General features: G+C 40.0%; 1 protein-coding gene across 1 annotated transcript in view; it reads right to left on the reverse strand.

Moving 5' to 3' along the window:
* Window positions 1–1,148: 1,148 nt before the first annotated feature.
* The window catches only part of insrb (insulin receptor b), an 81,900-nt gene continuing 70,595 nt past the window's right edge, over window positions 1,149–12,453 (reverse strand). The window contains exons 16-23 of the mRNA XM_028027068.1: window positions 12,276–12,372; window positions 11,013–11,080; window positions 10,661–10,890; window positions 9,342–9,452; window positions 9,017–9,179; window positions 8,789–8,918; window positions 8,576–8,710; window positions 1,149–8,301 (exon numbers count right to left, since the gene is read on the reverse strand). Of these exons, the coding sequence (XP_027882869.1) occupies window positions 7,947–8,301; window positions 8,576–8,710; window positions 8,789–8,918; window positions 9,017–9,179; window positions 9,342–9,452; window positions 10,661–10,890; window positions 11,013–11,080; window positions 12,276–12,372 (1,289 nt within the window). The 3' untranslated portion in view covers window positions 1,149–7,946. The remainder of the gene's footprint in view (window positions 8,302–8,575; window positions 8,711–8,788; window positions 8,919–9,016; window positions 9,180–9,341; window positions 9,453–10,660; window positions 10,891–11,012; window positions 11,081–12,275; window positions 12,373–12,453) is intronic.

Below are 12,453 nucleotides of genomic sequence, written 5' to 3' on the forward strand. Positions count from 1 at the left end.
GAGTTTTGTTTACTTTTCATTCATATTTCATACATTCCTTGTACCTAAGCTGATGGGTGTTTTTGTTGTTTCTTTGATGAAATGGTGATTCTGCTGTGGGCCATTCCCTGCTGAGTGGGTGCTAGTGCCCCCCAAAGGACTAGTCAGGTATAACATATTAAAGGATCACATGGGAATCAGAGGCTTTGAAAAGGTGCTAAAATTTAATATGTATATATTTATATATAATCAATAAATAATAATTAGCCTAAAATAAGCTTAAAGATTTGAGTAAAATTTAAACAACTATCTATATTTATCAATAAATTAAGAGTTACATGTGTTACTCAATATTTGAAGTCATTAAATCATCTTCAGTCTGAAATATTTTAAACTGTTACAAAATGTAACCCTGAAGTAACAATATAAAATAATTACAGTATACTCATTTTTGTAAAATTGTTTTTACAAAACTTAAATTTATTATTACAGATATAATAATTCACCTTTAATCGAATTGAATGTTGTGCTTAGTAAACTTATAGTATAAAATACATAGAATATTTACAATTTCTCAAAAAGTATTACTAACAAATGTTGTGTTTGGTCAACAGCTATCATGTATCTAACCAGATCAATTAAATACCTCACTACTTTTGGAAACCTACGACTTAGGAAAAAACATTTTGGCCAAAGGAGTAAAATGTTTTTGTGCACAAGAAATGTTTAAAATTTGCTAAATTACCGTTTTTAAGAACAAGCATCATGCCTCAGAGGAACATATTTGAAAGTTTGCTGTAGATTATAATGTACATACAAATATAAAAAGATAATTGGACTTTAGTTTTTTTCAGCCCCTTTATCAATTGACATCAGCAATGAGCATTTTAATAGCAAGTTATAGATTTTAGCTTCTTTCTATGAGAGGTATTTTCTTTTAAAACCTTAAACAGTAAATAAAATATGTTGTAGTTCTTTCAAAAATATAAATAACATAGAGTGTATCTGTAAAATTTTGAGGTTCAGAAAGGTTTTATGATTTTAAACCAGGACATTTTGCTGGAGGAAAATGCCTCTGTGGTTTCTGATCGTTATTGAAACCAGATCTATGAGTTTGTATCTGAAAAGGCCCCACACAGTTTTATGGAACAAAGGACTGCAAGCGGACGCATATTCTCCAATAATTTTATTCATAATTTTAATATAAACAGTTAATTGTTGAATAATTTACACACAGCAAGATTTTCTTATTTTCATATCATTGCAACATTTTCTTTGCATGTCACTACTTGGCTCTCCGTTTTGAAAACGTATAGAAAAAATAAATTGTCAAGCGTTCTTTTAGTCATGGCACAATTTTTTGATCCTGTACAATGGGCATTTATCTCTGCGTTTTATGCGTGTGAGTGAGAGGAACTCCAACATGTTTGCTGTCTGTGGTACACAAACGCAGGTCATGGCACATCTGGATCCAGTGTGAGGTGAGAAGGAGGGCGGGGGGCGTAAAGCGACATCTGTGGGGGGTTTTGCGAGCTTTGGGGGGGTTTGGACTGTACAAACACACATTTACACCCGCTGTCTGCAGTCACAACAACGTCTCATTGTAATGTATACACAACATGTTCCAAAAATGAACACATCCGCAATAAAACGTATATTAATAAAGAGGTATCTGGACTACACACAGAAATCTGGGAAACCACCTATGTGCACCGAGAGAAACACTTAGAGACAGAGAGGATGAAGAGGAGCAACCAGACAACAACAAAAACAAACAGAAGGTTTCTAAACTGGAGCAGACCACCAGCTCGATTTAACGCAATGAAGAGGGTCAGATTACAGTCATTTAGCCGAGATCAATTTGAGTTTATAAATTAAAATAAACTCAAATTGAGTTTGAGTTTAGTCAGAGCAGGAGGCGTTCTATTTTATATATAAAAAAAAAACTTGGGTAGATTTATGCAGCTGGAGTGAGGTGAGGCCCTGTAAAGTAATAAAGATTTTAATAAAAGCCTCTAGAAAAACAAATCATGCTGAACATCCTTGCAAATATGAGGAAGGTACATGGAACAAATGTACTTTGTAAAATTAGGAGAGAAAAACAAAGTAAGTTAACTGTAATCTCACACTTTACCACTTGATAACACTCCACTCATTTCACCTTTGCTTAATTGAATAAACAGGGCAGTTCACAAGGTTAGGAAGTAATCATCTATCATCTCAGGGAAAAAAAAAAATCTTCCCCTAAAAGAAGATTGTTTTTTTTTTAATGATTTGTAAACTTTTGACTAAATTATGATAAGAGAAAGTAGATCTGCTAAGTAAAAATAATTTGAACGGGCTTTTACCAAACGCAAACATTTTAATCTTTGCAAGAAGAAACACCTCCAGACTTTCAGAGAGTTGAACTCAAAAGCACAAACTAGCTTCTCTTTTTTAGTTTATTCTGGATCTCATCCTAGAATTCCTCCTCAACGTACACGAGCAGTGGTCTTCTCCAGCTTTTCTCCAAATTTCAAGTAAAAATGTTTTATATTGACAATTTAAAACAATAGGAGACATATTGGTGAGAGAAGAGAAGGCTTCTTGGTCGACATGCTGCTTCCACCGAGTTTCAAAGAGTGGGGCCTGGGCGGCCGACATTCACAAAACTAGTGTGGGATTATGAGATGCCAAAGGTTTGAGGCCACATCCTGTTTAACTTGTCCTCAGACTAGAAAGCTGCTTCTCCTCCTAATTAAATACACAAACAGATGAGGGTATGTTTCTGTGTGGTGGGTCGGGTCATAAAAACAATAAAACGAAGAAAAATCAATAATCTTAAAATTAGAAAAAGATATATACACACACATCGATAACATTAAATTCATCATGTACAAGAGTAGGAAATCTTTACAGTCAGAAAAAAGTATTATATTTATCCTCCCCTACTTTGGCTAAAAAAATAGAAATCAACATCTCTAAAATGTAATACTTTTATATCTGCGTAAAACAAAAGCAATAAACCATAATCTGCTTTGTTCTCACCCAAGAGTTTAGCAAACCTTCCCTAAAACCAAGTGCTTCTCTTTATTTCCATATTTCTGGACAGACGACATTGGCTGCTATTTACAGTTTGATGAGCTTATTATAATTGTAGAGATTTCCAAATGATACGCTTTTGTTGTTTGGTTTTGTGTGTGGGTGTGTGCGTCTGTGTGCTTTTGGGCTGGGCGTCCCAGTGGTAACAGACGGATCAGAGACAGACATTAAACCATCAAACTGGTGCACATTTCTCATCCAATCAACAAAGCAGGCTGGAGCTCAGCAGAGTAGAGTTCATCAGCTTTTCTTTTGTTATCTCCTTAGTCATAAATTACAGTTTGTATTTTTTTTTTCTGCATTTAGAGCCAAAAGGCAAAAGAAACAGAACGTGTGAAAAACATGTTTTTATTTAATGCTTGGAGATGGAAAATCTTGTGTGATTGTTGGAGACAGGTCAGTCTGGGGGACAGTTTGAGTCAGGTGTGCCAATAGTCTTAAGAAGGCACTGCAATGCCCCCTGTAAGCCACTAGAGGGCAGTCTCAACCACATCACATCAGACCCACAGAGACGAGGATTCCTGATTATCTTTAATTGACTTAGAGTAGATAAAAAGGTTAGTAGCTCTTCTTCTTCCTCCTCCTCTTTATGCTCTTGAGACGAAGCATTGAGCTGCCTCCCTGAGACGAAAATTTACAATCAAGATTTTAAATCTGTTCAAAGTTTTTGTTTATGGCACACAGGATTGTCCCAGTCAGCTTGTTCTCCTCTGCAGCAGGGTAAAAGGTCCTGTTTAACCCAGCCCACATTTCTGTGTCGTGAACAGACCCACCGTATCCATGGCGATAGCAGAAAATAAAAGGTCATCTCTTGATATTCACAGTTGAAAAAAAAAGAAGATAAAAAAAACATACACAGACTCAAGACAAGAGGAGGATGAATGTGGGAAAGGTCGTTTTACAGAGCGTAAGGTCCGTGACTGAGCTTCGTTAGCTTTGGCTGCAAACAGGTGATCACAGAGACACTCAGGATCTGCTGTGAAATCAGCAGATGTGAGCAGAGAGAAGGAGCGTGGAGGTCAACTGCTTCCTCCTGTGGCTGCGGAGCGTGAGAAGGAGCCGCTCACCAAGCTCCAAGCCTTGTGTTTAACTCAAAATAACGCAAGGCTTTCCCCTGACACAAGACAAAGCAGTAACTAAGGGTATATAAAATAAGGCAGGGGAGAGTTAACACCATAAGTGTGTGAGTGAAATGTGGGATTAGGTGATCTTCTCTGCAGTGATGCTGAGCAGGCAGTGGGGATGATTGAGGCTCTTTGAACGGTTTCCTCCTCCTGCGCTGAGGTAGACTCCGGCCAAACACAAAGACAAAGACGACAACTACTTACAAACTATTAACAGAGCTGCTCACCGCCAGCTCCTCCACCCGGGCTATCACCTGGAACCTCACCGACGCTCAATCAAAGCAAGAAAGTGTGTTCAGTTTGAAATAAATAGTTGCTTTTTCCAAAGAGACTATCAAAGATAAGTTAACATTTGCATATGGAGATGAGACCAGAGACCATGATGCAAACTAGTGCGTACTGTAGTGTGATAGAGTTGGAAACCTTAAGCATAATTGGTAGAATATTCCAAATGACTCTTAATAAGCCAGAGTTGTGCAGTTTAATATCTTTTGTTGCCCATTTATATCTCAAGCAAAGAGCTGGTAAGGCAAGTATGGAGCTCAAGATTTTACATCCTTGGCATTACTGTTCAACATTTCAGACAGACGAATTTGTTGGTTAAACCTGGTACATGTGTGTTAAAAAAAAAAAGCCTTAAAATAAAGTCCTGTTTTTTGTTGCTGCAGCAGAATCTCACAGTAGAAATCCAACAGATACATGAGAAATAATAATTTTATATATAATCTGAAGGATTTATTTGTCTTATGCTTGCTTAAGATTTAAATTGCCATCACTTACAGTTAGTGTGATGGAGGTAATAAAGAGTTCACTGGGAATTGTGGGAATACGTGGCCTCCTGGTTTTGCCAGTCTCCATAGCAACCATTAAATGCTATCTGCACGCCAAGTGGTTGGTAAAGAAATTCAGCCTTTCTGTAAAACCGTCACAAACGTGACTGTGTGGAGTTTGTTAAACTCTTCTGGGAATCGTGTGCGTTGGTCAAATTAGACTAAAACCTTTAAAAATAATAATTTCATATCCACTGTAAAGAGGAGGAGCTGTGATGCTGCGGGCCAATTAGTCCTTGACCGTTTCTGGTGACCTTAGCTAAGATTTTAGCAAAAGGCTGGTGGACTACACCAATAATGTGTCAAGACATTAAGCCTTCCAGGATGATAAATGTCCAAAACAATTTACTATCTTCCAAATTAACATAAAAATGGTTCTCCGCACACAAAATCAAGCCAGTAAATGTACTGCTGTTGTTTTTTCTTGAACTAAATAACTGTACTCAAATTAAAGGCTGGATTTGCCCAAAATATTCAGAGTGAGAATAGGCTCCTTCAACACAGAAACAACTGATTTTAAGGCTAGTTACACATGTTTTCCAATTGTACCAACAAATTTGTCCCCTTCTGCCAACCGTAACCTCAGATGACTCCAAGTAGCAATGATTCAGACCCTGGTCTGTCCACACCAATCCAAACATGACTTCTCGTGTCAAAGAAACCTTTTGCTTTCCTTGTAATATAAAAAACAACAACAGTGAATGCACCAGGAGTTGTTTCCTGCCTGTTTCATCAGCCTTAAGAAAGGCTCCGGTTTTGATTGGAGAGAAAAAAATTAAAAAAGGCACTGGTGAGATATGGAGGCAGCTTCTCTGCTATCTCTGACTTTGGCCACCCTTTAAAAGATGAACGCTGCTCAGCTGGCTCGGCGATCACAGTATCTATGTCCTCGAAGAAAAGGATTAGAGAAAAATGCCATTTGAGAGAAACGAGTTTCCTCACCATCTGCTCTGAATGGAAATCTTTTTAGCTGATTTGTTGGCGCCGCTGACAGGAACGTTTTAGATTTATGGGGTGAAACGTTTATCTTCAAAAAAAAAAAACAGAAAAAACCAGGCAGCCAAAGAGGAACACAGCAAAACAGTCCAACGTAACAGGATTTTGAGGGAACAAGGAGTTTTGACAAAAATCCTGGAATGTCAGTCCTGAGCGAGAAAGCTGCTGCACACCGTGCTCTGACTGCATGGGATGGCAGGGAGGAGAAATGGATTAACAATCTACTCATGATCCCCACCCACCACCCGGTGTGCTGAACAGAGAGCAGGACTGCCGGCTGTGAATACATTTGGAACTTTCTGCATCTCTCTGCAGCCCTCGGCCAGGAAAAACGTGGAAATTTCCACCAGACCTCTTTGGAGAGGAGAGTTCAGCGGCCGGCAGGAAGCCGTGGAGGAAGCGACGGCAGTGCAGGACAAATGAACTGTGGGAGATTTATCAATCCTCGACTTTAATGGAGAAACTCTCCCTGATTTAAATCCCAAACATCGTCCACTTCACCTGCCTTCTTACAAGCCCTAACCGAGACGAAACTTGAACTAAAACACCGAAAGTTGCATAATTTCCACACCAAATTTTTGCAACCGAATTTCGTTTCTTCTTTTTTTTTTCCTCCACAAAAAAAGCCAAAGAGATCAAAAGGCAAACTGTGATGCGACCAGAGAAAACGGCAGACGAACACGTATCAGGAGCACTTTGACCCTATAAAGGCCTCGATCCCCCATTTGTAAAGCTTTTAGGATATTGATCTTTTCAATTTTTTCTCCAGTAGTAAACTAGCCTCCAGAAATGGGAAATTTTCCCCCAAGATTGTAAAAATATTAAAGAATAAGTAATAATCAAGGGCTGGATGCCTAAGACACAGAGAACACTGACGGTAGATTAGTGTAACTTCCAGGGCTAAAAAAACAAAATAATTCTTAAAAAACAAAGACATTAAAACGCAAGCAAAGCCTCGGATAAACACAAATATCAACTACAGTATTTACAAAACCAAAACCCCATCAATGTAATACAGTATATTATATATAAAACATTGGCTTAGAAACACCATTATTTTATATATATATATACTATATAATATATATATTTATATATTTCTATACCCACTATAATATATCAAAGCAGCAGCTATTGGTCAGTCTGATGAACTCTTTTGTCCAAATTCTAACTATTTAAATATCCTTCAGCCACAAAGTGAGGACACAGAAACAAAAAGAGGAGGGAAGTAAAACCAATAAATTAAAACTATTCACCAAACACCAGATAAATCTGTGTGCAGTACGGAATTTTGCAGAACCAAAAAAGAAAACAAAATTAGACGAAAGAAAACGTTCCTCCAGGAATAGATGTTTGTTCTAAGATCAATTCATCCCACTGATTAAGTCATCGTACAACAACAAAAAAAAGGAATTTACTTAGACATGATTCTTTAGTTTATAGGCCACGTATTTTAAAAAAGGCCACCATCAGAGTAAAAAGATTTCATTTGGAGAGACAAAAAAAGTTAAAAGCACAGAAGTGTGGAAAATGCAGTTCGGCAGGAGGGTGGTGGGGAAGGTCTAGCAGCCTTCTTGGTTATCTAAGGTTTGTTGTGTTCACAGTTTTGAAATTTTTTTTTTTGTTTCATTTTGTTTCATTGTTGTTTCCGTCACTAGGAGTCCTGGAAACATGCTGAAGTCTGATGTGTCGTGGAGCAAGTTAAAAAGAGGCATTTGTATCCCCTGCTTGCCTTGGTTTGGCAGCCGTGAGGAAGAAAATTCAAAGTCCTGAGATCCGTGTCATTATTTTTTTTTTCTTTGTCGTTTTTTTTAAGAGTTTCTCTAAGAATAAGAAAATCGTTAGAAAATGGTTGCAGGGTACAGAAAAATGGACTGAAAGACAGGGGGTGTGGAGACGAGGGAAGTGTTACTAGTCATTTCAGGGGCAGGAGGTGTTAGGAAGGACTCGATCTGGGCAACGACAGGATTCTCCCGTTTTTCTTGCCACCGTTCATGTGTGTGTAGGGGACGTGCTCCTCATAGTTCCCCCTGAGGGCCACCGAGGGCCCGCTGTCTCTGCTTAAGCTCTCCTCCCTCTGGGAATAAGACGACGGGTCCAGGGGGATGCTCTCCATGTTGTCCAGGTCCAGGTCGAAGTCCTCCGTCTCAGGAACTTTGTTCTCCTCGCTGTAGAAGAAGGAGACCTCCTGGAAAGTCGGGTGAAGGTCGTCCCGCAGCATCTCGATGATCTCCAGGAACGTCGGCCGCATCTTGGGGTTGTACTGCCAGCACATCTGCATCAGGCTGTGCCTGGTTGTGAGACACGAAACCAGATTAACAAAAAAATCACATCTCAAAAAAAAGTTTTACAAAATGATTCATACACGTTGAAGTTTTGTCCAATTTGGGATAATTAAGACACAAAGACATATGTGACTAGCTTGATGCAAGAGTTTTGATGCAAGTAAGTCATAGTAAAGAAATTCAAATCAGAATTACTTCATGGAAAAGAGAATTATTGCAAAGAGTCTGTTTACTTTTACTAGAAAGAAAGAGGAAGTGAATAAAAACAATCTCTATTTACATCCTCTCAGGGCAGTTGTCGGGTCGGTCCAGGAACCCTCCGTCCATCACAAACTTCAGGACCTGCTCATTGGACAAGCCCTGATAAGGCTGCTCCGCTAGCGTGCTGATTTCCCACAGCACGACCCCAAACGACCTGTAAACAAGCCACACAAACATGACTAAAGGTTTGTTTTCAGGACGGCGTCGGTGCGGGGTCCGAGGCATGACGTACCAGCAGTCGGAGTGGGCGGTGAACACGCCGTCTTTCAGAGACTCTGGAGCCATCCACCTGACAGGAAGCAGGCCCTTTCCTCCTTTGCGGTAGTAGTCTGTCTCGTAAATATCCCGCGTCATTCCGAAGTCTGTGTGGGAGCAAATAACGACTCAGCATGCAGGAAAATCCTCTCACGTTCACTGGGCTTACAGTTGGAAAATCACGGAAAATAAAACCAGCACGGACCTCCGATCTTGACGGTGAAGTCCTCGGCCACCATGCAGTTCCTGGCTGCCAGGTCTCTGTGCACAAACTTCTTGGCGTTGAGGTAGGCCATGCCGTCTGCGATCTCTGCTGCCATCTGGAGCATGTCTTTCAGAGTGGGCGGCGGGGAGCCCGTTGGATTGTTCTAGAAAGAAAACCACACATAAAACAACAAACATCTTCATGTTTTATCCAGAATTATTCCCTTCATTATTCCCGTCTATTTGTAATCCCAACAGGCTGAGGGAACATTTTTCTCTTTGCTGATAATAAAAATGGTGATGTGGAGGTGGGAGGATGAACAAACCTCAGAGTCTGGCCTCAGATTCCGCAGGTAGCTCTTCAGGTCACCATGAGTCATCAGCTCCATCACCACCAGCGTGGGCTGACCTTTGGACACGACTCCAAGCAGACGAACCTAAAAACACATTAAAAATGTTAAAAACAAGCATACAAATAACTACAGTAATTTTTAAACATTTGTTATTTATTATTTGGACTAATTTTTATTAGGGTTGCTCTCGCCCCTAATAATGTCAGTAAAAGTGAACTATTATGCTTCCTTAAACACATTAGTTTAGGTCTTTGGGCGATACTAAACGTGTCCATTACATTTTTGGAACAAAATCATTTTTAGATTATGAAATTTTAGTCTGTTCAATTCTGCCTATTTGGAGCTCCTTTCAGAATGAGCCATTTTTATGTCTCTTGTCACTTTATATACAAATAAGCTGCTGCTGGCCCACAACTCAACATCTATATTCACACATGAAAGTCGCTGCAAACAGACGCACAATTATACAACCATACATCTTTGAAAAGCAGAAGTGGAGCCTCCTGCACAACCAACAAGAATGCAGCAAGTGATTTCTGGATGTTAGCAACACTTGTCTTTTCCAGCAACCATTATACAGCACACATAGCAGTAAAACCAGCTGACCAAATGTGCTGGAGCTCTGCTTGGGTTGCTAAGTGACAGATGGAATTCCATTGGCGTTGCTAGGTGACAGGCAGTGCTGATTTATGAAACGGCTCATTTTACAGACACTAAAAGTGTGAAATTTGCATTTAAATGTTCAAATTTAACCAGATATTATCTAACACATCCAATTGAATAAATATTGTTACATTCTATATCTAAAGGCTTGGAAAAACACAAAACATATAAAAATAGACAGTATCTTACATCGTATTCATTGGCTACAAGTACATTAAATATAAATATTTTCCCGGATCTGCGTGAGAGTCTTTACTATGCAGACAAGTTGCAACATTTACAAACTATTGCTCAATGTGGACTATTTCTCCTCCTCCCCAGGTAAATAATAAAACTCCTCCTCTACATCCCAACACAGTTTTGCTTTTAGCCGACAGCGCGGACGCGTGGTGGCTTAATTGCTGCTCCACAGGTTGTCTAATGCAATAGTAATGGCAGGCACTATTGCTCACGGAGTGTGAACATTTGCTTTGGAGTCTAGCTGTGTGTCAATATGGCAGCTTCAGCACAACAAGCGAGTCATGACTCCGTGAGTCACATGTGCTCATGCTGCTTTCAGCAACATGACAAAAAGCTGAGAGTCAGCAAGCTGCCTCAGCATGCCGGACGCTGATGGCTTTCGCCCGTACCACGTGGTGACAGCTGAAGGCCTTCATGACCGAAGCTTCGTTCAGGAACTCGATCCTCTCCCTGAGGCTGGCCGATTCGTTGACGGTTTTGACGGCGACGCGCGTCTCCGGTTCTCCTTTGACGATGTCCTGAGCGATTCCCTCGTACACCATGCCGAAGGAGCCCTGACCCAGCTCCCGGAGCAGCGTGATCTTCTCCCGGGGAACCTCCCACTCGTCAGGAACATACACTAAACAAAAAACAAGACAGATGGCTGCAGGAACCCTTCACAGATCTTTTTTACTTCTTCTTTACGGTGCTAACATACTTAGGAAAAAAGAAAAAACAAAACAGGGTACAGGTTGGACTTACTGTCATTGGCATTGAAATATTCAGGATTTGGTGAGGTGATGAGATCTCCTAATGGACCCTCAGTTTGCCTGTAACACAAGCACAGAAAGCATGTGAGACTTTGCTAGTGGGGCTGCAGCTAATGATTATTTAAGTAATTGATTACTCCGACAATTAATCGATTCATTAGATAAAAAAATTGGCACATTCTGCAGATTATTCAACTAACCAATTAGTCTTTTTGATATAACATATTCACGGCTGCTCGTGAACTTTTACAGGGCGATGATCGAGAGCATCCTCTGCCTCAACATGACTGTGTGGTATGGTAGCTGCACAGCACTGGAGAGGAAACAACTGACACGGGTGGTGAGAACAGCACAAGGCATTGTGGGATGCCCCCTCCCAGACCTGGACTCCATTTACACAGACCGGGTCAAGAAGAGAGCTGGATCCATAGCGATGGATTCCAGCCACCCGGGCCACAGACTGTCTGTGCCGCTGCCATCAGGCAAGCGGTACAGGAATATACGGACTACAACAAATAGACTGAGAAACAGTTTCTTCCCCACAGCCGTCAGAGCCATTACTCCCTGCCGCCCCCCCCTCCCACACATATCATAACCTCGCAGTCACACATACATATCCCCCACCCCCACACAGCCATATTGTTCTGCACTTTGCACTGTCACATTATCTGTACTTTGCCATAATTGGACCTGCTGCTACTTCTTTGGTGTGGTTGAGTGCCGTTAGTTCCTTTAGTTAATTTAGTTGTATATATTGTTATTATTATTATTATTGTGTGTTTGCTTATTTATACTGTATATATTTGACCTTTTGCACGGGAGCTGCAATGGAAATTTTGTTGAATTCTGTTCAATGACAATAAATGCTATCTATCTATCTATCTATACTAAAAGATGCAGATAAGCAAATAATTAAATTCCTCCTAAATGACAACAAACATTTTCATCATTTGTTGCAAAGGATGCAACTTCAGTTAAAAAAAATACTAATACCATCAACATGTGAAAAGTCCAGTTCCTTCTGCTTTATTTAATATCAGTAGAGCGCAGGGCCTTACAGAGCCTCTGAGGCCTTCACAGAACACCATCAAAATAAAAATAAACATCACACTTGAAAAACAAGCATGATTTTTCTTCCACTTTATAATTTCGGCTACTTTGTGTAGGTCTACCAGCAAAAATCCTAATAAAATACGATGAGGTTTGTTAGATATGATGGAATGTTGTCTGGGACAAAGTTTAATTAAATTTTTACCTTTTCTTGAAGACATAAAAGGCGATGACTCCCACAAACACCAGCAAGATGGAGGAGACAATCGGAGCGGAAACAATCAAAGCTATACCTGTATCAGCTGCAGGAAGACAGAAGACGGTGAGTAAGAAAACACATCACTTTGAACGTCAATCTAGCAAACACTGAATCACATTATGAA

Source organism: Xiphophorus couchianus, chromosome 9 (assembly GCF_001444195.1).
Source record: "Xiphophorus couchianus chromosome 9, X_couchianus-1.0, whole genome shotgun sequence".
Taxonomy (NCBI): domain Eukaryota; kingdom Metazoa; phylum Chordata; class Actinopteri; order Cyprinodontiformes; family Poeciliidae; genus Xiphophorus; species Xiphophorus couchianus.